At 60.4% G+C, this 24,210-nt stretch overlaps 7 protein-coding genes across 11 annotated transcripts; all 7 read left to right on the top strand.

Annotated features, from left to right (window-relative positions):
• Positions 1 to 117: 117 nt before the first annotated feature.
• ABB37_02057 (hypothetical protein) lies at positions 118 to 1,520 on the top strand (the record flags this gene model as incomplete). The annotated part of the gene is made up of 1 exon (XM_015798825.1): positions 118 to 1,520. Exon 1 carries the CDS (start codon positions 477 to 479, stop codon positions 1,518 to 1,520), a length of 1,044 nt encoding a protein of 347 aa, XP_015662303.1. The 5' UTR covers positions 118 to 476.
• Positions 1,521 to 1,903: 383 nt separating this feature from the next.
• Positions 1,904 to 6,868, top strand: ABB37_02056 (hypothetical protein; the record flags this gene model as incomplete). Of its 2 annotated transcripts, none has more annotated exons than XM_015798824.1 (1): positions 1,904 to 6,868. In XM_015798824.1, the coding sequence occupies exon 1, from the start codon at positions 2,195 to 2,197 to the stop codon at positions 6,866 to 6,868; it is 4,674 nt and encodes a 1,557-aa protein (XP_015662302.1). In that variant the 5' UTR covers positions 1,904 to 2,194. The 2 variants fall into 2 exon arrangements, with proteins under 2 accessions (XP_015662302.1, XP_015662301.1); XM_015798823.1 differs by having other exon boundaries at positions 1,912 to 6,868.
• An 853-nt stretch (positions 6,869 to 7,721) lies between these two features.
• Positions 7,722 to 8,549, top strand: ABB37_02055 (hypothetical protein; the record flags this gene model as incomplete). 2 transcript variants are annotated; one of them, XM_015798822.1, is made up of 1 exon in its annotated part: positions 7,722 to 8,549. In XM_015798822.1, the coding sequence occupies exon 1, from the start codon at positions 7,767 to 7,769 to the stop codon at positions 8,547 to 8,549; it is 783 nt and encodes a 260-aa protein (XP_015662300.1). In that variant the 5' UTR covers positions 7,722 to 7,766. The 2 variants fall into 2 exon arrangements, with proteins under 2 accessions (XP_015662300.1, XP_015662299.1); XM_015798821.1 differs by having other exon boundaries at positions 7,734 to 8,549.
• An 817-nt stretch (positions 8,550 to 9,366) lies between these two features.
• ABB37_02054 (hypothetical protein) lies at positions 9,367 to 10,570 on the top strand (the record flags this gene model as incomplete). Its single annotated transcript, XM_015798820.1, has 1 exon — positions 9,367 to 10,570. Exon 1 carries the CDS (start codon positions 9,503 to 9,505, stop codon positions 10,568 to 10,570), a length of 1,068 nt encoding a protein of 355 aa, XP_015662298.1. The 5' UTR covers positions 9,367 to 9,502.
• Positions 10,571 to 11,174: 604 nt separating this feature from the next.
• ABB37_02053 (hypothetical protein) lies at positions 11,175 to 12,620 on the top strand (the record flags this gene model as incomplete). The annotated part of the gene is made up of 1 exon (XM_015798819.1): positions 11,175 to 12,620. Exon 1 carries the CDS (start codon positions 11,334 to 11,336, stop codon positions 12,618 to 12,620), a length of 1,287 nt encoding a protein of 428 aa, XP_015662297.1. The 5' UTR covers positions 11,175 to 11,333.
• A 365-nt stretch (positions 12,621 to 12,985) lies between these two features.
• ABB37_02052 (hypothetical protein) lies at positions 12,986 to 19,440 on the top strand (the record flags this gene model as incomplete). 3 transcript variants are annotated; one of them, XM_015798818.1, is made up of 1 exon in its annotated part: positions 12,986 to 19,440. In XM_015798818.1, the coding sequence occupies exon 1, from the start codon at positions 16,195 to 16,197 to the stop codon at positions 19,438 to 19,440; it is 3,246 nt and encodes a 1,081-aa protein (XP_015662296.1). In that variant the 5' UTR covers positions 12,986 to 16,194. The 3 variants fall into 3 exon arrangements, with proteins under 3 accessions (XP_015662296.1, XP_015662295.1, XP_015662294.1); XM_015798817.1 differs by having other exon boundaries at positions 13,018 to 19,440; XM_015798816.1 differs by having other exon boundaries at positions 15,708 to 19,440.
• Positions 19,441 to 19,994: 554 nt separating this feature from the next.
• On the top strand, positions 19,995 to 24,168 carry ABB37_02051 (hypothetical protein; the record flags this gene model as incomplete). Its single annotated transcript, XM_015798815.1, has 1 exon — positions 19,995 to 24,168. Exon 1 carries the CDS (start codon positions 20,257 to 20,259, stop codon positions 24,166 to 24,168), a length of 3,912 nt encoding a protein of 1,303 aa, XP_015662293.1. The 5' UTR covers positions 19,995 to 20,256.
• Between the last annotated feature and the right edge of the window lie 42 nt (positions 24,169 to 24,210).

The raw sequence follows: 24,210 nt of genomic DNA, 5'->3' as shown, positions 1-24,210 counted from the left end.
TGTAACAGCAAAGATCTTTGAAGGGCGGCATCAAGTGCCAACGTACTCGCATGCGGATTTAATCTTCAGTTGTTCTCTGCCGTCTTCCTCTACTTCTATTTTTTGGTTTTGCCGTCAGAGTTCTCAGAGCTGAAGCGGGACACCCTCTCAGGCGCTCTATAACTCTGCGTTTCGAAGGTTTTTCTAAAGCGTCTGTTGGTCTTTTCAGCCGCTCATTAGTTACGACACCATTTCTTGTTGAAACATTCCCCCCCCCTCCCCCCAGCATCCACTGCGTATCACCTGCATCCTCTGCTCTCGAAGCGAGCTTCCTTTTTTTTCGTTTCTTTGTATACACCTCCTTAAGCTGGCGACCATTCGATTGCCCCAACTCTCACTCGTGAAGCACCGATGCTTCATTGCGGTGACGATACTCCTCCTCCTCAACCTCGTTGTAACTATCCTTGTGTCTTTTCCTGGAAGCGCACGTTGATTGCATGAAACCGCTCAAGTTAAAGACGCGCGTCGGCGAGGCAGAAGCGGCCAGCGCGCGGCCCGTCACCACAGCTTCTGCGACTTCCGGCGCCAACCCCCCCGCCGATCACACCTCCGCGGCGTCTCCACCGTTGGTGCCATCGCCGCCGTCCGCACACCCGACCAAAGCGGAGCATCCCCCACCGTCGCGCTCCGGTCGACCCACGTCCGCGTCTTCCGTTGCCACCACCACCGCCACGATAGCCCGCCGCACCACCGACGGCCACGCCGGCGTGCGGTTCACGTCGGAGTTAGACAACGCCAATGTCGATGCTTATTTAGAGTACTTGACGCGTCCACACACGTCGTGGGACAGCGCCACGCAGCACCTCGCGCGCCGTCGCGAGGTGATCGAAGGCCACCGCGCCTCCGTCTTTGCCCGCTCCCTCGCCTCCTCCCGGCGCTCCTCCTTCGCCTCCACTATGCGCAGTGAGGGCGGCGATGATGTCTTGGAGATGAGCATGACGTCCTCCGTGGCCTCCGCCCCAGCCGGGTTCCCGCGCAGCGCGTCCAACGCAAGCAAAACGCACACCGGAAAACTACGAAAGGGCCGACTGGGCGACACGAACAGCGTGCCCGCGCCTCCGAGCCTCGTCGCTACGGGCAATGGTCCCTCCTCTGCTGTCTTGCTGCCCACCACATCGCTGTCAGGGGCAAACGGCGATCAGAGCCGCACCACATCGAGCCATTCGTCGGTGAGTACAGGGAAGCCGCGGACAGCGCCCACCAGAGGGCGACTCGCACGCGGCGGCGCACTTGCCATGTCACGGGCACCACGCGTCCCCACTGCTGCTTCTGCTTCTGCTGGCGCAGCCACGGGTACCACGTCAGGGCCTGATCTCACGATCGGTGGAACACACCTGCAAACGGGGAGCACCAACTTGTTCATTGGCGGCGTGCAGAGCACCACCGCTGGTAGCAGTCGCAGCGGCTCACGAGACGGTGCCGCTAGCCATAGAGGCGCCAACGCCCCTATGAAGGGTAGCCGAAGTGTTGGCAGCGCGTGAGCTGCGCTCGATGCAGATGATCATATGAGTAGAAGCCAACATCTGTGCTTTGAAGAGAAGAAAACTATCCCGCGACACTGGCAGCGAATAACAGCGACCCTTTTTCCCCTTTTTTTTCGTGATGTCCGTCTAAAAGGGAAAAGTGAAAGGGTCCACCGTTCGGGTTTCTTTAAATTGCCGTCAACAATCCAAAGACTGTCTTTTCTCAAACGTGCCAGCCTGGACGCTCGACCGCACTAACCACCCCACGCGTTTGTGTCCCATGCGGTGACACAAAAAAAGTTAAATCCGCTTCTTCTTTCCGCCCATCTCATGTTCTCTCCTCCGCTCTCTTCTTTCCATTTCTCCCGCGGGTGCAATCGCGTACCGCTTTGATCGCCTGAGAACGTGAGAAACGCTGCGGATACCGTCATTGCCGTGTTAGTTTTTTCTTGGTTTCTGTTGCGGCCGGAAAGCTACAGCACACACACACACACTAGCGGAGCCACGCACGCATACAGATACTCGCGCGTGAACTTTTCTGCAGCCGCTCTTCTCGCAAAAAAGAGCAGCGTTTGACTTTCTTTACTTGCACTTCGCAGCGAAACAAAAGAAGCGTCACATCTCATTTTCCTTCTCACATCGCACCAAAACCTGCAAGGCAACAACACCTTTTTTCATTCTTTGCTCTCACCATGGCGACGGCTGGCATGCCGAAGGAGGCGCTGACGCTGCTCCAGCACTACACCATTGATCTGAAAGACTTCAACAAGGCACGGGCGCGGTACAAAAATGTGCTGGAGAAGGAGCTCGTGGCCCCTGCGGAGGAGGAAGGCAACACAGACGTCGAGGCCGCCACCAAGGACGCACAGGACCGCCTCCGTGCGGCGTGGCAGGAGTACTTGACCTCCGCCCAGGCCTACTTCAGCCGTGTCGCACGCACCACTGTGGGCGATATCCTTGTCGGCACCCAGGCACCGCCGGCCCCTGCCGCGACCGTCACCAGCACGTCGTCCGCCTCAGCCGTAGACGCGCGGGGAGAGGCTGGCTCCAAGGCGGACCTCGAAGCCAACTCTGCCCCTCTCTCCGGGACCCAGCGGGATGCCGACCACGACGCTGAGCGGCTGTCGCTCAGCGTAAAGGCCGTCAGCGTGCCGGCAGTGGGCGATGGTATCTGCAGTGTCGGCGGCTACGACACGTTGGTGCAGCTCAACACCCGTGCGGAGCGCATGAGCGACTTCTGCGGTCTGTGCGAGAAGTGGTACATGCGGAATGAGACGGTATTTGAGCTGCCGGAGCCGGAGGCGTTGGCCTCGCTGGCCGCCGCCGCGGTGGCGTCGGTTAGTCGCCTGCTGCGGTTGCTGGGCATGCGGATGGTGTACACCTGCGCCGGCAGCAGCCGCTTTCTGCAGGCGTTTCTCTCCGACGGTGAGGCGGTGCGGTGGGTCGCCTTCTGCGGTGACCGCGGGCTGAATGCGGAGGTGGACGCGCTGCTGCAGGTGATGGAGCGCATTTTGCTGCTCAACACGGCCGATCCGAAGGCCTATCCCCGTGTGCCGTTCGGCTGGTTTTATCGCCTGCTGTCCCTGTTGGAGCACCCCGACTCGGTCGCTACGGCCTCTCCGAAGCGGCGCAGCAACGCCATTCGTCTTGCGCTGCTGCTGCTGCAGAACAGGACCGATCAGGCGACGGCGGTGGGGCTGCACGACGTGCTGCTGAACGCCTGCGTGAGCGCGACGGGCGGGGTGACAGCCGATGAGGCGCACAGCATCGTCTTCACCATGATCGAGCTCTTTGACGCACCCAGCACACGGCAGTACATCAAGATCACGGACCTGCGCACCCTCTTTGCTCCCTTTTTGACGACGACAGAGAAGAGTGGGACCGACTTGCTGGTTACACAGAACAGCGCGAAGGACCTCATCGTCGCCGTGATGTCGACGTGGGTCGGCAACGTGTGGGTGAGCTCTGAGGTAACCAGCCTGCGCTCACTGATCGATGTGTTGCACCTGCCGGGGTCGCTGGATACGAAGATGGTGATCATTACGATGTTCAACAAGCTGCTGTGCCGACTCGCTTCGCACCGTGGCATTGTGCCCATGAAGCCGTGGAAAGGCTTCGAGGAAGACCGCTTGCGGAAAGCAGCGAAGGAGACGGAGGAAGGCGAGGCAGAGGGTGACGCGCTGGCGAGCGACACGCCAGAGTTGGACAATAGCAGTTTTGTGGGCGACTTCCTCTTGAGCGACACGAATGGCGAGATGCCCATCCAAGACGACTTTATCCCCACCACAAAGGCACTCGGCTACCACGTTTTGGACGGCCTTCTCGGTCGCGTGCTCATGACACTGAACTACCACGGCCTGCCTTACGCCCTTACGGAGCTGATGCAGACGGTAAACAAGAACCGTGTCGTCACCCGGGCGGCGTCAAATTTGCTGCAGGACATGTTTGTGCTGATGGACACCGTGCTGCCGCAGGTGATCGTTTTTAAGCTGCACGAGGCGTTTAACAGCGCCGTGGGACGCCTGGCGAATGAGGGCAGCCTGTTTGTAGGCGGGCTGACCTCGCAACTTTTCCGCAGCTACAAAAAAGTCGGTGGAGGGGAGTCGGCGGGGAAGGTCGGGACAATGGTGCCGGCGAACAACACGCAGATGGCGAACACCGCCCTTAACACCCCTGGCACGTTAGACATGGACGACCCCACCTTTGCCACGATGGTGCGCGAGGCGAAGGTGGATCGGCAGAAGAGCTTTCAGACGTGGAATTTCGACATCTTGAGTGCGTTGGTGCAGGGGCCTTTGCGCCTGCAGCATCGCTTCCGTGCCGCGCGTGAGCTGCTGGAGTCGCTCGTGCTCTTCTTCACCCCGTCGCGCACCCTCAGCACACCACAGATTTGCTGCACCTTCAATAACCTGCCAGTGAATGCAGTGACTCCGCAGATTTGCCTGCTGGGTGTGGAGCTGATTGATCTGCTGCTAGAGACACGGGAGGGGACGGCGCTGCTCGAGAAGGCCGGGTTCGTCCTGGCCATCGCGGGCATGCTGAAGGAGGTGCGGGTTGGCAAGCCGGTGACCCTGCGCCGGGCGGCGGTGAACACCCGCATCGGCCAGTCGCTGCTGCGCATGACGGGCCGACTGACGGCGCACGCAAACGGCCTGCTGCTGATGCGCGACTACAGCATTTTTAGCCTTGTCGACAGCATGTTTTCGAAGCTGCAGGGCCCACGTCTGGAGAGCCCCAGTGAGGAGGACACTCTCCACGACGTCTGCTACCAACTCCTGCAGTACCTTACGCTCGGCGCAGTGCCAAACTACGGCGTGTGCGACGACATCCGCCACACCTTCCGCGCCGCGCTGTCGAACCCGAGCAACACTATTCGCCTGTGCGCCGCACAGCAGCTGAAACGAGCTGTCTGGCGTGACCTCTCGACCTCCATGAAGTGGGGCATCGAGACGCTTCTGCAGGCCCTGAACGACGACTTCTTCAGTGTGATTGAGAGCGCGTTTAAGCTGCTGCTGAGCATTTGCATGTGCTCCGACGAAGGCCTCGACTACCTCATCGAGTGCTTCCCTACGGTGCTGATGGTGAGCGACGTGATTCTGAGCCACGCAAAGCAGCTGCACCTCGACGTCCTCCTCTACCTCGTGGCGAGCCGACCAGCGGGCTTCCGCTTCCTGCAGTGCTATGGGTGGGTGGAGAAGGAGCTGCGCCGCTGGGAGGAGACGCAGTCGGTGCAGTACGTCTTGATGTTGAAGGGAATGCAGACCGCCAGCTTCAACACGCCGGCCCCGTTCGCGACAAACGCGCGTGTGGGCAGCGGCAACGCCTCCCTCTCCTCCACAAGCGATCCGTTGCGACGGCACACACGGTCCTTCTCCGACTCCGCGGTGGGCAAGTACGCCCGCGTGGGCAGCGGCGCGACGACGAACCTGCCGCTCCTCACCTCCTCCGCGGCCATGGGGGCGAACTTCTTCCCCGTGCACTTCGCCTCGGTGCTGTGCAGCTCGACGGAGGGGTGCGCGATGTTCAAGCACAGCCGGCTGTGGACGCGGTCGGTGCAGCGGCTGTTGGAGCAGCCCCTCCCACCAGACATCGTGTACGACGACCTCCTCAGCGACGATGAGGACACCTCGTCGGACGAGAGCAGCGACGATGACTTCCACGTGGCGGCAGATGCAACCCGCTACATGCGCCAGCAGCGGTTGCAGCAACGGCAGGCACAGCAGCAGCAGGCTCATCCAGGCAACAGCACCGCTTACTACAGCACGGGCGCCGCCCCTGCAGGCGGGAATGCAGGCATCGGTGGCGGCACGTCGATCCCAGCGAGCGGCACCTTAGTCAACTCCGCCGGTACGATGGCTCTCTACAGCAGCACCGGCGAGTACATGGGGACGGCGAACTCCCTCAACCCGCTGCGAGGGTTGGACGGGTTTCGAGGTGTGTCGGGGGCGTCGCCTGGCACCAACGGCGGCACCGGAGCCCCGCAGAACCAAACTGTTGTGGCCAGCAACGTGAACAACGGCGGTGGCCGCCTTGTGTGGAGTGACGGTGGGAGCAATGAGTTGGAGCAGGCGAACCGAGCGACGGCGAAGGAGTTGGAGCGGCTCAAGAAGGGGTATCTGAATCCATCCTCGACGCGAATTATCTCCGCCGCTCGCGGCTACAAGCCATCGGGGCAGTCCTTCTCATTGGAGTGCGTCGGCGACATACTATTGCTGAAGGATGCCCTTCTGTGCGTGGCCGAAGTCGGATCGACGGAGGTGGGCTACGGGCTGATGCTCTCCGTGCCGGGGCTGCAGCGCCGCTTCATCGCACTCTCCCGCTTCGCCTCCACCATTTCCATTCGCTGTGTGGGGATGCTGGGCAGCGCCATTTTGGCGCGCTCTCGCCGCGGTGCCGATGACTTGGTGAAGAGGGGCTACTCGGTGTTGCTGAACCCGAACGCGTACGTGAGCGCGGATGGAGTGCCCTATGCCGTGTCCTTTGCGCACTTGAAGCCGTCGAAATGGGTATCCATCGCACGGAAGGTGGCACCGAACAACACGGCCGCCCGGCATGCGCACGCCGAGGCGATGCCGCTGCCTGGCAGCAAGGATGTGCCACGCCGTGTGTGGGATAATCTCTTTTCGCTCTCCAACCCTGTCAGCTGCGAGAATGCGAAGAAGGTGCTGTACAAAATCATGAAGAAGCGGCCGGATATTTTCCTCGACGTGAACATCCGCCGTCTCTGCCTGGATGTGGGCTTTGCGTACCGCATGCACTACAAGGAGCGCCGGTTCCTCGTGAATTTGCTGGACAACGCACAGCTGACCGCGATGCCGGCGATGAACACCAAGGCACCGCGACCACGTGCGTCGAGGGCGGCGTGAGTGGAAGGCGTGGTAAGGTGCAATCTCTGCTTTCGTCTTGCTCCTTATTTTCCATTTATTTATTTATTTGTGAAAAACGAAAAGAAAGAAGGGAAAGTAAGCAATGGAGATAGGTGCTGGAAACGTTGACAATTATGCTGTTCCCTGCCTCGCACCGGCTGCGGATCTCCGTCGACGGCGCTGCTTTCCGTGTACGCTTCTCTACCTCTTCTTCTCCCTCCCCCTTTGTACCGTGATGTCGAAAAGCGTTGCTATTCATGCTCCACATATCACCTTTTGTTTTTCTTGTGCTTCTGCACACGCTGCTGTTGACTGGCGTGAAGGCAGCTGTGCCACACGAATTCTTTATTTTCTTTGGTAGTGCGTGGACGGTGCGGTGCGAGGTGACAGTTGCTGACATATACGCGTAGACGATGGAATCGAACGTCCCCCTAGAAGCAATACAGAAGAGCAGGAATAATAAAAAAGGGTTAAGACAACGTAGGGTAAAGTCGGCGTAGGACGAACACTGCTTCCGTTTATAACACTACCGTTGTTGTTTGCTGTAGACGTTGTATTCGAGGAAGCGCAGCGCATCCCTGAAAAAGAAAGAAGGGACTTTCAGTACGTTTGTGCGCTGCGGGTAAGTTATACCGTGACCGTTGATGTAGAAGCTTGCGACGTCCGTGGGTTGCACGTGGGTGTGGGCGCCAAAAGCACCGCTGGGCCTTTTGTGATGTCGACGAGCACCGCTGTGGATTGCGTTCCTCCTGCAGGCGCATGAAAAACGTTTTCACTTCCCCACTCTCTTTGTCTGTTTTCCCCCTTCTTTGATATTCTCGGGATTCGTCTTCGCCGCCGCAATCGAGTTGCAGCGCCATCTCTAGTCGCTTCACAGTTTGTTTCCTCTTGGATAAGCATGACGCACACGAAGCCACCCGCACACACAACGGGCAGCGGCCGCTCTCCATCGTCGTCGTCGTCGTCGTCTTCATCCTCTACTGCCGAGGAACAGATAGAGGCAGTCACGCCGTCTTCTTCGTCCATCGCGTTACCCGACAACCGCCCATCAGCAACAGGAGCAGCGGCGGCAGCAGCAGACATGGAGAGGACGGTGGAGGAGGCGGTGTCCCCCGCGGCACCGGAGAGGAACTTCACCGCATCGGAAAAGCTGCGGCAAAAGAACCTCTTCCTCGACGATGCGGAGCAATTCGCCTTTGACTTTGGCGGCGAAGCCACAACAGTGGCGGAGACGGTGGTGGTCGGTGAGGCGGCCCTGCGTGCCGCACAACGCGCGGAAGAGCTGGAGGACGCCACCGCGCGGGCCGTCGCAGTGTCCGCCCAGCACAAGTCTGCGGTGGTCGCGGCTGGGCCGCTGACGGTGGAGGAAGTCTCGTCTTACGCGGCGGCGTCGTTAGCACGCGGCCCCCAACAGTTCATGACGCTGCCCAAAGCCGGTGCCGTGCGGAGGCGTGCCCCGACGTCGGCAACAACGACCACCACTTCTTCTTCTGCGCTGGGGCAGTCGGCGGATGTGGCGAAGGATGCGTCGGAAGCCGAGGGAGCGACGTTGGCGGAGGCGATGGCGCAGTTCAAGATGGCCATACGCCGTTATGACGAGGGACTTTGGCGGGAAAACAAACTGCGCCGCGAGGAAGAGGCACAGAAGCGCGACAAGGCACGCAAACGGCAGCGCGCTTAAGATGAGGGCGAAGGGCCATGAAGGTGCTGCGGAGAACTACTAACGAAACAGAAAAGCCTGCCAAACGTAATGGCCCTTTCCTGGTAGTTTTATCAGGCCATCTAAAGCTCCTCTGCCTGACTGTGATGTGTGTGTGCGTGTGTGTACGCGTCTGCGTCAGCTGCTCTTGCCATTGCCGCTGTTTGCCCTGGTCAGTGAACGGCGAGCAATCATGCAAGCTTTTCTCTTTACACCTAGGGGACGGCGGGTCCGCGGTTGCCGGACCCTCTTTCACTGGGATTGATTACATCTTCCCAACGCCTTTTCGTTTTGCATCTAAATTGAAGTTAAATGGCCTCTTCTTGTGTCATGCTTGTTTCTACTGCTCACCACCGACGACTAAAGGAGCACCGTAACAGCTAAATGCGAAAGTAATTTCCCACAGCCTTAAGTCCCGTATTTTCTTCCTAACAGCGGTGTTTGTGCCCTGATATGCACGCAGCCCGTACCTTCAAATCCCGCTGTCGACGTTCCCTTCAGAAGCGAGCGTGCGCTCCACTCGTGCGCCTGGGAGGGGTCCGATGTATCGAAGCGGCCTTGGTAAACGATAGCGCTTTCTACGCTCAGGCATCCCTCGGCAAGTTTCGTTCTTCTTTTCTGGAAGAAAGGGATTAAACTGGAAATGTAAAGCCGAGGCAAGATCGAAAGATATTTGATGTCTCTCCTCGACAGTCCGTGTAGTTGCGTTGCTGCTAACGTTGTTCTCCTTCCTTTTGTATCTATCTCGCACAACGACCTCCTTTTTTTTCTTCTGGGTTGTGCTCGTACACCGTTGCAAGACCGCAAACTACCAATAACACCTTCTGCTTTTGCTTATCCGTCGGCCGCACCGCCACCATTCCTCTTTAACCGTTTTCCCTCCATTTTTTGTGTCGTGTACCCCCGGCCCTCCCCCAAACAAACAAGCCGTTCCCATGGTGCTCAAGGCCTTCGTCCTGCAGCATCGCTACGTCATCATCGACTACGCGGTGCTGGTGATGGTCGTGGCTGTCTGCGTCCCGTTTCTCGCCCTCGTGCCGGGATCGCGGCCGTACGGCGCCACCGTCATTGGGTGGACCCTCGCATTTACCTTCCACCTCTGGCGACGGCTGCCGTGGGAGCGCGCCCACGTCCGACGCACCGCCCACCGCCGCGCGGACCGCTGCATGCGGGAGAGGGGTGTGGGCAACGTGCACCGACGGACTGAGTCGTCCGACACCACGGCGTTGTGGATCCTGTCGGCAATGGTGCACCGCGAGGATGGAGGGAATTGCCTCCCTGGAGACAAGTATGGGAGGGGCGGCGAGGAGGACAGCAGCTTTGAGTGGGGACCGGGCCGATGGACGCCACAGAAGCTCCTCCAAGACACCACCAGGGACTCCATCAGCCCACTGCGCTGCCCGACACCGTGGAAAGAAAGAGAAGAGGCGGCGGCGGCGGCGGCGGAGGGCGAGGGAGGAAACGCGCACTTGATGATCTCGCAAGGCTCGACCTCGCTGCGTGGCGCATCCCCGCTGCCGCGCATCTCGGCTTCCGCGCTGGAGTCGTCCTCGCAGTTTTTGGCTCTGTCCGCGTCCGCCTCGCCCACACGTTCTCTCCCCTTGCCAGAGCCGGAGAAGGGGGAGCTGTATGTCCGCCGCTCGCACGAGCCCTTCACCCACGTCTCACGGCACCCGCCATCCAGTATGGAGGACTCCGCTGCATCGGTGTCGTCGCCCACGCTGAGCGCCATCGCGGCAGACGAGTTCGTTTTGAGCGCCGCCGTGCCGTTTCCGTCGCTCTCCCCCGCGTCGTCGTGCCAGACCCACGGTTACGTGCCGCCGAGCCTCGGCGTGAGCCGGTCGACGTCGCCGCTGTTGCTGGACCACGAGGCGGACACGCCAGCCAGCGTGTCGATGGCATCCACGGTGCGCTCGCCGTCGCGCATCTCGATCCTGTCGTCAAACGTGCGACGACAAGGTGCACTCACGCACGTACCGCGTGGATCGCTCCGGGAAGGCTAAACACCTGCCTCCCTCTTTTTCCCTCATCCTCAGCATTTCAAAAAGAAAAACAACGAGAGCGCAGCGGACCCCGCACGCAAAGGCGACGCCTTCTCCCTGTTAGGGCGTGTCGCTGCTGCGTTTGCGTGTTTTTCTTTTGAAATGCGGAGGAGGAGGCGCCGCGTTTGCGGTGGTGCTTCCATCGGAGGCCCGTGCGGCGTCCAACACTTCAATTCTTTCTTGTATTTGCTTTTTTAATGTTTTATCTGGCTCTCTCTCTCCCCCTCACGCCTCTCTTTTGTGCCGCTTCTCTCCCGAAGCATCAAAGTAAAACCGAATGTTGACTTCGCGCATCCTCCGCAATTAACCGAAGACCGACTTTTTCTTTCTTTCTCGCTCTCCTTCGTGAGCACTTATGCACCTTTACGATGCGAAGCGGTGGCGTGAATCTGGCTGCCGGCGTTCAGGTGGACCTCCCCACCCGGGGCGCGATCCGTAAGTGTGGTTTCTAGCATCCCATGTTGAGTCTGCAAAAGAAAAGCGAGTTGTTCTTGTCTCTTTCTCTTTCTCTTTCTCTCTCCCTCGCTCCGTCTGTCCTATCCCCATCCTCTCCCCTTTCTTCTCAGCCCGCAGAAGTCACGCCCATCACAGAGAACGACCAGCTCTACATCACCGTCGTGCGTCCTCGACGCTTTTCTACTACGCAGAACCAACTTCTTTTGGTGTTCTCATTCGTGCTTCAGACCTTTTGCTTCCTTAACAGACAAAATTGCTTCTTCTCACCATGTTCGTTTGCGGCGTCGAGTTCTCGCCGTTCTCCCGCAGTCGGTACTGCGTCATCGACTGCTTCATCACCTTCGTGGTGGCCGCCGTGTGCCTGCCAGTTTTCGTCATGGTCGCCGCCTCCCGCGTCTACACAGGCGTTCTCCTCGGCCTCGCTGCTGTCTTCTTCTGCAAGCTGTGGCGCTTCCTTCCCTCGCACAGACGGTGGGTGGAGCACCAAGCACGTAAGAGGGCGGAGTGCCTGGTGGCGGAGTGGCGCACGATGCGGCCGTCAGCGCAGGGGTCGTACACGCCCACCGCTGTGACAGGGATGGTGGAGATGTCCGCTGTGAACCCAACGCCCATGAGCAGCACCGCCCTCAACACAAACCCAGCTGCGATGAGTGGCAGCGGCTTGCCTCCGTACTACTATTACGGACGCTCCCCGAACTGCAGTCCTTATCCGGGAACACCGTGTGGGCCTTTGATGCTACCGCTGCCGCCACCGCCTGCGCCTCCTGCAACTGCCCCCGTCGTTTCTCTCCCGCCAGTGCAACCTGAGCACGGACAAGATCAAAACGGGGTGTGGGGACGACAGCAGCAGTTTCTGGTGGAGCTGCAGCAGCCGCAGCCACTGCCCCGATCGCCGTGGTGCCCTTACTTGCCTGCCATCACAGATGTCCAGGCGGTGGAGCCGCAGCGACTGAGTTATCCACCAAGCCCACGCCGCTCCCCGTCGCCGTATCTGCCGCTGCCCTTTCCTCCTCCTCCCCCCGCCGGTGCCGCACGAAGCTGCAGCGACGAGACCGAGAGGAGGTGCACGGCTGTGGAGGACAGCGTGCGGTGCTCGCACCCGTCACGCAGCGCGTCGGCCGCCACCCCACTTCCCTCACCCTCGAAGGACTCCCGCCGCAGCACCCCTGCAGCACAGGCCCGCCGCCCCACAGACGACTCGGTGGTGCGGCGCTGGAGGTCGCCACAGGAGGCGCCGTTCGCCTTCTCTGAGCACTCCCTTCCTGCCGTCTCCCGGCCCGTTGCGGGAGCCCGTGGCGGATCGCGGCTTCTGTGGCGCACCTCGTTGCCGCCTGCGCATCGCTCCGCCCTGCACCGCCACCCCCGCCTCAGCGACCGCCAGAGCCCCCGTCGCCGTCCTCCGTCCCTCGGCAGTCGAAGCGCCAGTGGAGACGTGAGTCCGCGCAGCAGCGGCTCGGTGGGTTCGTCTTCGGTGGGTTCTCCCTTGGACGACGCCCCGTACGCGGTGGCGTGGCGTCCCTCGTCGCCCTCTGTCTTCTTGCGAAAGTACGGTTGATGCGAAAAGAACGCATCTTCATCGTTATGCTTTTGCGCGGACCGGAGGCCGTCAACTAAGTATATATTCCTTTCAGATTCTCCTTCTGCCTTTCTTAACACCTCACCCATTCTCTTTTTTGTACACTTGATTGAAACCTCAATAGCAATAAAACGAAAGGTCTGCTGCGCGTTGTTTCTCAGAATTGAGCGGATACGGTTATAACGGGTAACGAGCGCGTGTGACGGAAAGGGAGCTGCACGTTGAGAACGGTGACTCCACCGTGGTGTCAGCGTAGCAATACGAGGTCTCGTGCACATGAAAAGGATCTCTGCACTCGCACACCGCACTTCTCTCGCCTCTCTTCTTTTTCTCTTTATATATCAGACACACAACAAACGATGCGGTGAGGCATCCAGACGATCAGGACCTGACGACCACCGAGCTCATGAGTGTCAGCGGGCACACGTCCTTGGCCACACTCTGCCGAGGTATCCGGCAGTTGGTCGTCGTCTTGCCAAGGAGGAGGTGATCACGCAGGCCGACGCCGCCAGAATGTTCCAAAGGCGGGACTTGCTCGGGATGAGCACGCCTGCAACGAAGGAGCTCGGCATCGTCGAACGCGCTCGTTACAGGGAAATTCAGCCTGTGGCGAAACCGTGGTGCGCTCGGAGAACTCACGTGTCGTTCATCTCCCTCCCTCTCTCCTGTTGTGCGCCGTATGCACCACGCGGGGAAAACTATCGGCTACCCTTCTACGCACTGCGGGCCCGCGCAGGCGGGGACGGCGTGCTGCCGCGCCTCACCGTGTCGGCAGAGGCGTTCCTGAGAGAAGCAGGACAGTGGCTGCTGAGAAGAGAGTGAAGTACCATCTTCGGACCCGGAGAGGCACCGCACGACGAGCGGGACTGCGGCATCGTCGGCTTCGCGGATGCGACTCGGGCAGGAGGAAGAGGGGGAGCCGTGACCGTGGGGGAGGAGGACGGCGAGGCCAGAGCGTGTCCACCGCGTTGGGTACACGAGGTTGCGGTGAAAGAACCGTCTGCGAACAGGGAGAAGGCTCCACTCACTCCGCGGCACGAGGTGCGCTGCTCATACGGGGGACACATGAAATTGCGCGGTGCCGGGAGGCGTTGCGTGCTCGTGGCTACCGCGTGCCAGTGCAGATCGCTATGGCGACCGACCGCCTGCCGCACGTGCGAGCTCAACACAAGCGCAATGGGTTCATAGGGAGTGCTCGTGGGTTTGAGTTCGATTCCTTTCACAGATGAAACAAATGGTATGCCGCAGCGAGAAGGTTTTCAGGTCGTGCTCTGCTTTATGGGGGCCCTCTCCGCCTTACTGACCCGTATTCGCAACACGTTGGGGATCCGGCGGGTACCTCATTCGAGGTGACGAGAGCACGTACGGTACTACCGTCGCTGGAAGGGAATCCATCTACACCGACGTGCGACGGCGGACAACGGGTAGGGTTTTTGTGGGTATGTCGGCTATCGTGGCGCCTAAAGTTGCCCAAGTGTAGTTGTCCAATGTGTGCTGCGACGGAGGCGAATTTGCGGTGCAGCAGCGAGACGGCAGCCATTCACACCTTTTCCTCTCCTCCTTCTCTCTCACTAATCACTCAGACCATCGCCACCGCATCTTTTTAAAAAAAAAGCCTCAACATGTTCGGTTTTGAAGACGAGACCTCTCCGTGCTGCAGTTCTTCGGGAACTCCTCGTGGGTCCGAGGTGCCGCTGCCCTTTCCTCCTCCTCCCCCCGCCGGTGCCGCACGAAGCTGCAGCGACGAGACCGAGAGGAGGTGCACGGCTGTGGAGGACAGCGTGCGGTGCTCGCACCCGTCACGCAGCGCGTCGGCCGCCACCCCACTTCCCTCACCCTCGAAGGACTCCCGCCGCAGCACCCCTGCAGCACAGGCCCGCCGCCCCACAGACGACTCGGTGGTGCGGCGCTGGAGGTCGCCACAGGAGGCGCCGTTCGCCTTCTCTGAGCACTCCCTTCCTGCCGTCTCCCGGCCCGTTGCGGGAGCCCGTGGCGGATCGCGGCTTCTGTGGCGCACCTCGTTGCCGCCTGCGCATCGCTCCGCCCTGCACCGCCACCCCCGCCTCAGCGACCGCCAGAGCCCCCGTCGCCGTCCTCCGTCCCTCGGCAGTCGAAGCGCCAGTGGAGACGTGAGTCCGCGCAGCAGCGGCTCGGTGGGTTCGTCTTCGGTGGGTTCTCCCTTGGACGACGCCCCGTACGCGGTGGCGTGGCGTCCCTCGTCGCCCTCTGTCTTCTTGCGAAAGTACGGTTGATGCGAAAAGAACGCATCTTCATCGTTATGCTTTTGCGCGGACCGGAGGCCGTCAACTAAGTATATATTCCTTTCAGATTCTCCTTCTGCCTTTCTTAACACCTCACCCATTCTCTTTTTTGTACACTTGATTGAAACCTCAATAGCAATAAAACGAAAGGTCTGCTGCGCGTTGTTTCTCAGAATTCAACGCAATGCGCAGAGACACCCCCAAAAAAAGTATAGAAGAGAAAACAAAACCAAAATTCTGACGTTTCCTGTGTTCGCATCGCGAAGGCCAGATTCCATAGTTGGTTGAAGTCGCGCAGAAAGCAGCGGAATTGCTTTGAAGGTAAGAGGTGCCTGCTGGGAGGCTGTATCGCGCAGTATCCTCACTCCAACTTAGCTGGTCCCATGACATAAGAGCGAAGACTGTGATGTGTCTCGCTGGACAGGCCATGTGCTGGTGTGTGAGAGTTCATTGTCGTGTTTACGCGTTCCGCGCACCGGACAATCACTCCTGCGATCTTCAGAATACCCGCGCTTGTAGGTGAGAGTGCGCTATACCAATCGTTTCCGTTCTCTTTTTGCATCCTTATCCATGGCGCCTCTGTGATGGTGTTTCCAGTACGTGATCCTTTGGCAACTGCAACTGCGAAGCGCGCCTCTCCACCCACGTGCGTGTGTGACGGAGTTGCGGGACCGACAAACGTGGCCGTTCATGTTTTTGCACCGCAGCTCGTTCGTCATCGCCATCTTCCCTGCGAGCATATGTTTCTTTTCATCTTGCTCTCTCTCTCTCTCTCTCTTCCCTTTGCTTTTCTTTACTTGCCGCAGCAGCGCGTTTCTGTTGTTCTCTGCGACGTCGGTGTTTTGTACGCTGCGCACAGCACATGCTTCCCCACAACAGAAGTCAGACTTCACTCCCCACCTCCTACCACTTTCTTTTTCTAAGAAATTAGCTGAGACGACTACGTGTGCGTACGTAATAAACTTGTGTTGCGGCTGGTGCGGTAGAGTAACGTGGCAATCGCAGGCACTTTTGCGGATGCTGCAGCTCGCTTAGCCCCCTAAACGGCCAGGATTCATTTCAACTACGTTTTCTTCGGTGTTGCTTTTGGCCTTCCCCCTACGGAGGAATTTTCGTTTGTTCTTGCTCTCCTCTTCCGCAACTTATGAGTCAGAAAAGGAACGTAAACGAATAATTAAAGGAGAGCTGGGCCGCTGCTGTCCTGCCGCTTTGATGTGTGTGTGGCCTTCTCTATACACCATTTCTTCTTCTGTTTTTTGGCGTCTTCAACAATTTTTCATAGAGTAATCCCAATGGGAATCAAAGGCCTTTGGCACGCGCTTCGCGAGTATGTGGATGACGGCCACCTTTCGCAGTTCCGCGGACAGCGAGTTGCTATCGACATGTACGTCTGGTTACATCGCTGCGTCCATAGGTGCGTGCGCATCAATACCGAGGCCGTCCTCGCGTACCTGGAGGCAAAGTACAGCGGCGCAAGCAGCAACCAACCGTGCCTTTTGGAGCCCTCCGCTCCGCCGCCGCTAGTCAAGAAGGAACGCTTCGACAGCGCTACGGGGGTGCCGACGAACGCCTTGACACCAGCACATGCCCATGACCTCCCTCTTCCGTCGATCGATGACGTACTCGTGCTGGACGACCAGTTCATCACGTTGGTGCTCGACAAGGTCACCGCCCTGCAGCGCTTCGGTGTGACGCCAGTCTGCGTCTTTGACGGCGACGAGATGCCCATGAAGGGGACCACCGACGAGGAGCGTCAGCGCCGCCGGCACGACGCCTTCGCGGAGGCGATGCTGCGGCTGGAGCAGCTCTACTGCGATGAGCGCCGACGATGGACGACAGCGGGCAGCGACGGCACGCACCAAATGGAGGAGCGCTCGCAGCAGCGGCGTTCGCGTGTGACGTTGCCACACTCATCTCGACTCTACGAGGAGGCGGTGCAGCTGCTGGAGAAGGCGGTGGACATCTCGACAGAGCTCGCCCACGCCGTGATTCAAGTCCTGAAGGAGGAGCGCAACGTGGAGTGCATCGTGGCGCCCTACGAGGCAGATGCGCAGCTGGCCTACCTGTGTCGGGAGGGCTACGTCGCGGCGGCCGCCTCAGAGGACTCCGACTTGATCGCCTACTACTGCCCCTGCGTCATTTCGAAATTGGACACCTTCTCCGGCAAGTGCGAGGTGCTGCAGCCGGCGGTGTGTGCACCCCAGTTCTTTCGTGCTGTGGCCGCGACCGCGCCGACGACGACGTCCGGCTCCTTGCACACCTCGAGCTTCACCGCACCCCTGGCAGGTGGAAGGGGAGGACTTCACGCCAGCGGCGGCCACACCCGCATGCGGGCGGCAGCCGCGCAGCCTCTCCCCCACTCGCCCCCGTCTCCCTTTGGCGTCTCCGTGGAGGGGAGTGCGGAGGATCCTTGCAGGGGCGCCGCTGCGTCCGCCTTCACCTACGAGTCTTTCCTGCTCGGCTGCATTATGGCCGGCTGCGACTACGTGACGAACCTGCGCAACATCGGCATCAAGAAAGCTTTCAGGCTCGTTGCGCATGCCACCTCGCTGCGCCAGGTCTTCACCATACTAGAAACAGAGTACGGCTTCCCCGCTGAGGAGCTGGCACGCTACCGTCGACGACTGCTCGAGGCCTTTTACTGCTTCGCGCACCACCTCGTATACTGCCCCCTACGGCAGGAGATCGTGACCTTTCACTCGCTGCCTGCGCCACCGCCGAGCAGCGTAGGCGGCAACGCGAACGCGTTGCTCAAGACGCAGCTGGTGGGGGAGAGGTGGGCAAAGGAAATTGCTCAGGACGTGTGCGCGCGGTGCCTCTGTGACCCCTGCACGCTGCGGCTGTACCGCGGCACGTATCAGTCGTGTGTCACACGCTACCTGCAGCGCACGCGGCGTGGGCAGACGTCGCTGAAGGCCTACGCCGGCTTCGAGGAGCTGTCGTCAAATAAGGTGGTGGTGCACCTGAGCGGGGGTCGGCAAGCCTTGACTGGCGTGAAGCGGGAGAGAGGGGAGGAGGAGAGAGGAGATGACCTCCGCGGCTTTGAATCCCCCTTAAAGAAGAAACACGTGGCGAGTGGGTTTCTCGGTGCTGTCGGTGCAGACGGCGGCCATGCGAGGCCGGGGGAGGTGGTGGTGGTGCGCTCTCGGTACTTCATGATGCGCGGGCGGACCGCCGTGTGTGAGCCGTGGTCCGCCAGTGAAGAAGGTGACGATGAGGAGAAGGAGCTGGTGCTCGACGGCGACGGCAGTCTGAACGACGCCGGTGCAAAACGTGCTGGTGCGTGCCCATCCGATGCGCAGGACGCCGTCTCTCTGCACGCCTCCGCCCCGCGCCTTCTCGGGCTTTCGCGACCGTCTAGCCACGTCGCTTCACCGCCGGTGTCGGTGCCGTCCGCGTCGGCGACAAAGATGCGGCGTGCGTCGTCGACGGCGGAGGCGAAAGAGGACCTGATGAGCGGCGCCGAGGCTGCAGCGACCACGGCAACGTTGAAGATGGGCAGCAACTGCACTCAGATGAGGGAAGACGCCAAGGTGCAGCCAAGGCGGTCGCGCGAGCCGCTTGTAGGACGCGAGAAACGTGCCGTTGCTACTGCTTCTATGCTGGACGGGAGCAGCGGAAGCCGAAGCTCTGCTGCGAGCCTGGCCGTCGCGGACCCAGCAGGAAATGCCTGCCACAGCGACGAGGCAAGCTGCGGCTCCGATGAGAGCGGCGGCGTAGAGAAGAAGCACGAGGACAACCTCGCTGCATCACGCGAGGTCGGTCAGACGGTGCCGTGCTTGACAGGGACCCCCGATGTGGAGCCGTACACGTACCCGATAGGCGGTGATGCCCGCGCTGACGCAGCACCGACAGGAGAGCTGAAAGCAGACGCGTCTGTGCGGCAGTGTGCGTGCCCGTTTGGCTACTGGCAGTGCAACCGGGCTCATTCGGTGTTCGAATCGTGCTTTCTGGGGAAGCAGTGGAACCGCGACGACGACCCGTCTTCGCCGCCGCCGCCTACAGCGATCTCTCTCGCACCTTTGTCAGCACGGGCGTCTCCAACGAGTGTGAGGACGACGGCGGCCACGTCACGCCCGCTGTGTCTTGACCCGACAGGTGCGTCCCACGAGCTCACCCCGGCGTTCCCGGGCAGCGGTGGCGTCGCCGCAAAAAACAGCCCACAAGGCTACATCCCCCGCGCGTTTCGCCCACCCCGCTCTACCGCCTTCCCCGCGGCTTCTGCAGACTCTTTTCTACCCACCGGCGTCAGCACAGATTCTACCGTGGCGGACGCATGCACATCATCATCGACCTCGCCGGTGCTGCCCGTGTTCGCAGACGGCTGCCTGACATCTTTAGAGCCGTCTGAGGAGTCCGCCACGGTGCTACAGGCACGTGAAGGGAATCAGGAGGGTGTTGGAGATGCGGAGGTGGAGCCGCGCAACGCACCGAAGAGCAGCGCCGCGTCACCGCCGGTGTCCTCTCTGCCGCCGTCGCGTCGTGCAGCGGCGAGAAGGGCGATTTTTGATACGATGGCGTTCAAGAAGACTTCATGAGGGTGCGATGGAGAGAGATCGAAGAAAAGGGGGAGCACTGTTTGCTGTGCGTTGTTCGGCTGTCGCCTCTCTAAAGAAATCGAACAACGTTAGGTTCGATTTTTGCCTCCCTGAGCCGCACCCTTGCGTAGATGCCGACGCGTAATATTGCTCCTTCTTCTTTCAGCCATCGTCTCTTCTCAGCCGGTGCGTTCTCGCGAAGGCGCAGGAGGAGTTTGGTGAGGCGCACCACCGTGTGTGGCTCCGGCAGGGCGAAGATGCGCGTGAATCATACATACAGAAGAAGAATAATATGAAAAACAACGTAAAAATCTGGAAGCGTTTAACGAGGGTTTGCTTTCTCCAATCTCAGTCCCCCTTTTTTAAAATCGGTCTGTCTCGTTGACGGCAGAGTCAACGCTGCTTCGGCAACGCTGAACGCTGGCAGCTGAACCGACAAGGGCACGCGCTACCTGCCGCGTTACCGTCCTCCCTTTGCAACAACTCCTTTTTCCTTCTTTTCCACTTCTTTTCTTTTCCTTTTCTGAACACGCACACCCGCATCTTCATTTGCAGGAAAGTGGAAGCAGGCCGAGACTCCGATGTGCACGAGCGCTGAGAAGACCTTTTGCTTTTGAATTGGACGCACAACGGGCGTTTTCAGAAACACACACACACGCAAAAAAAAAGAATTGGCGTGGATGTGGAAACGGTGAGTGGTGGAGTTCGCAGCTTGTGTGTGTGTGTGTGTGTACTTCAAGGACGAATTTTACGGCCGTAGTGAAAGGCAGCAGCTCTTTCCCTTCGCACTCCTTCCGTTCCTATCCTCTTCACAGAATGCCACCTTCGCAGTCTGCTGTGCCTCTGCGGCGACTTCGCGGACATGGCTGTCTTTCTTACGCGGTGCGGCCGTCGATTATTGCCACGTGCACCCCAGGAGCGGCGTTCTCCACGTCGGACCCGCCACCTTCTTCTTCACCGCGGCCTGCAGCACGGCCCTCTCCCGCACCGACAGATCCCGATGTGCCACCAGCGAAACCGCACCGCGATGATCGAAAGGACCCGCGGCACGCGACGGCGTTGTCGAACGTACCCGCCACGCGTGTGCCCGCTCCGCCCTCCGGGCCCCCGCACACGTTACCCGGCGTTTCCCCCTCCGCCACGCAGCTTCTCTCGCTGAACCACTTACAGCGAATGCTGCGGCGTCTGCCGGTGGGTGCGTCCGCCTCGCTGTTTCACTACAACGAGCTGCCGTCGAACGTGCAGAGACGCGTGCCTGTCTCCACCCGGGAGCGCTTACGGGAGAACGCGACGAGCGCGATGTCGCAGACGGTGATGGAGCGGGGAAGCGACACTAACGGCAAAGGCAGCAGTGGTGGTGGTGACGGCGCTGATTCGCCAAGGGCCGCTGTACATGATTCCGCAATGCAACCGAGTAGATCCTCCCCCACCTCCACCACCGCTGCCAATTCAAGTAAAAACAGTGTCCAACCGAAAAGCTTTGACGCTGACAGACTCCTGCTGCTCCACGAACCGCAGCTCGCACCTTCCTCCACGAGCATCTACGCACTTTTCCGCCGAGCCGTCAAAGAACGTCAGTTCCTTCGACGCCAACAGCAAGGGCGTCCAACGAACGACAGTGGGCCCGACGTCTCGGGTGGCGGCGACGACGATCTCCGCTATTTAGACGCGCTCGAGGAGCCGTGTTTACTCCTGCCAGACACGTACCACTCCTTCGTGGCACTCGGACTGACGGCAGATCGCGCCACTGCGTTGGACGCCGCTGCTGCGTCCAGCCCCGGACGATGCGACGCCGACCCGCACACGGACCCGGCGGCGCGGCTGGACCGGTTTCATCTGGGTCTCGTGACGGAGTGCACCACCTACCGCGTCGACTACGCCGCCGCCCCACACACGTACATTTTGGGTGTCCCGACCGCACTTCTCGACGTGCTTGCAGGCGCTGCCCCTCAAGGGGACGACGGCGGCGACGGCACCGTTGCGGCAGCGGCAACATCTGCGGTAGGGGCAGAGGCTTCCACGGAAAGACAAGGGAGGCTGACGTGCCCCTGGCGAGCACCCGTCGATATCGCACGCTGGGTCGTGCACGACGCCGTCTCCTCCCAATTTTTGTTGCGACGTCGCGGGCGGCACTCCCGCCGTGCTGCTGCTATTGATCCATCACACGTGTCCAGCGGGCCGAGCGTGACAGCATCGTCGTCGTCGTCGTGCGTCTCTTTATTGGAGGAACAGGTCTTCCTGGCGCATTGTTATTCGTTTGATCCGAAAAACGCCTACGAAGCGGCCGCCGCGGCACAGAAGCGTCGTCCGCCGCCGGAGAGCACTGCGACGGCTCGGCGGAGCGCGAACGCTGCGGCCGCTGCAGACGAGGAGTCGTCCGCCGAGGTGGCCTCCTTTGGCGGCTACACCCTTTTCTTCTTTCACTTCGCCCGCAGCAAGGATCGAACCTTTTTTGGTTCCGTGCAGAATGCCGGCTTGCTGTACCCGAGCTGCTTCCGCAGCTATATGACGGAGGTGAAGACGACACAGATGCTGGCCGCAGATCAGGCGGGAGACGAGCAGGAGGGACGGGGAACAGGCGTTGATGCGCTGCCTTCTTCCTCGCGCCGCTCCAGCAGACTCGCGGAGAGCCCGACGTACCACGCCGCAACCTCTTTTTTTCTTCCAGTAAACGGCAAGCGCTTCCACGTTACTGCATCCGCTGCCGGGGGAGGTGGGGCTGCGCCTGCGACGACGTCGTGGACTGCGCAGACAAACAGCTACGCACAGAAGACCTTTAATCCAGCCCCCGCAGCCCCCAGGAGGGACTCCGCTTCTCCGCTTCGCCACAGCGCTGACGCGACTTGGCCCGCCTCCTCTACGGAAGCTGCAACAGCCGCCAACTGGAGTGGCACACGCGACGAGGAAAGCGCGACTGAAGCAACGCAGGAGCAAATTCGATCCCAAATCAGCAACGCCTTCAGCGAGTGGAAAGGTACTGTAACGGCGCGTGTGGCGGCGGCAGCGGCGGCATCGTCGCCCCTCAGCGAGGCCACGCGAACTCTGTCTAAAGCCGGCGCGAGTGTGCGCGAAAACGGTCCGTCGCTTGCGTTAAAAGAAGACGTGCAATGTGCACGGGCGGAGGTTTTTTCGTGGGAGGACCGCCTCGATGCGGAGGACCGTGCCCTCGTGGATGGTGCTGAAAGGGGCGGAAGCTTCGCGAGCTCGTGGGAACGCGGGTGGCGGCTAGCGCCTGCCCCCATCGCCGTAGCGGTGCCGATCGTCTACGACTCTGGCATGTCGCTGCGCATCGCAGGCATGCAAACCGCATGTGCGGTCACTCACACGGGTGAAATCGCAGCCGACGGTTGCCTAGGGAAGGCTGACGTGACGGTGGCAGACGCACCTTTAGCCGAGGCGATGTGGAAGGTGCTCTACATGCCGCCGACTTCGCCAGAGCACTCCACCGCACAGCCCTTGTCTTCTTCCACGCCGCTTCACAAAGAAACAGCATCGCCGACGATGGCTGTTGGCGGGGGTGCGGTGCTGCCGCTCGCCGAGGACCGCCTCTCCACCGCACGGTATCGGCTGCTGCTTCCGTTTCTGCGCACCCCGCGACGCGTGCGGCCGGCAGCAGCTCTGCGACCTTCATTGCTGTCAGTCTCTGAACCTGCTGTTGCGGTTCAGGATATGTGCTGCCCGGCGCTGTGGCACGTGGACGAGCTGGAGGCGTTGTGCGGGTGGCGTCGGTTCCGTTCGCAGTTCCTCGAACCCTTCGGCAGCTTCTCTGCGCTGCTGAATCACGACCTTTACGTCGCGCTCGGCAGCAACACTCCTGCGTTCTCCTCCTTTTCCTCTCCCCGCTGTGGAACTCAAACCTTCGCCCGTGGCGGCGGCGCGGCGACGGATCGACATCTGCCCTACAACGAGAGGGTGTGTCGCAGTCCGGTTGTCGTGCTCAACGATGACGCGTACATCCGTCGTGTGCTGCTGCCGGCCATGCTAGACTTTGCAAGGCATACAAGCCTGCTGCTGAAGAGCGGGCTGTACGTTTATCGTGGTCTGTCCGAGAACCTGATGAAGGACAGTCAACTGCCCACGAGACAACACCAAGAAGCCTCAGCGCCAGCTTCTTCTCACGATCACGCTTCGGAGAAGTTCCCTTACGACAACCTGCAGCAGAAGACGTTTACGGTGACTGATGAGGCAGAGGATGTCGGCGTGCATCATCGTTTGCTGGTCGGATTCCTCCAGCGACTCCAGCGAAGTCCTCCTGAGCCACTACGTGCGTGGCTTGCAGAGCCGCAAGACGATTCGGTCAGTCATCAGGCTATGAGCCAGCGCACAGAGGTGCCAGAGGCGTGTCTAGCCTTCTTCAGAGAGAGGGTAAAACAAGTAGTCGACGCCGCGCCAGCCGCAACAGTGGCGGCAGAAAGGACAACTCCTGGCAGCAGTGCCGTCGCAGCGAACCTCGCCCTTTCTCAGGTGGTCACCGAACGCGTGGATGCCCTTCATGCGTTGACGCCTGCAAACATACGTGTGGTGCCGCTTCTGGATTTCTTTACGTGGGCCTCCATCTGCTCTGATTTTTCGGCAGCGGCGCGCGATGAGCTTCGATGTCACGCCGCGGCCGTCCGGTCGAAGTTCACCACGCAGGACTGCGTGATGGCGACGAAGTTCTGTGCCCAGTTCCCATCGCGTTTCTGTGTGGAGGGCGGCAACGGCTCCTCGGTGGCGTTGATGGAGTAAAAGAAGAAGTTGGTGAAGACGCACTTCGTCCCTCGCCCCCCC

Source organism: Leptomonas pyrrhocoris (assembly GCF_001293395.1).
Source record: "Leptomonas pyrrhocoris isolate H10 chromosome Unknown, whole genome shotgun sequence".
Lineage (NCBI taxonomy): Eukaryota > Euglenozoa > Kinetoplastea > Trypanosomatida > Trypanosomatidae > Leptomonas > Leptomonas pyrrhocoris.
Note: the sequence above shows the minus strand (reverse complement) of the source record. Positions and strands in the feature narration are given on the sequence as shown.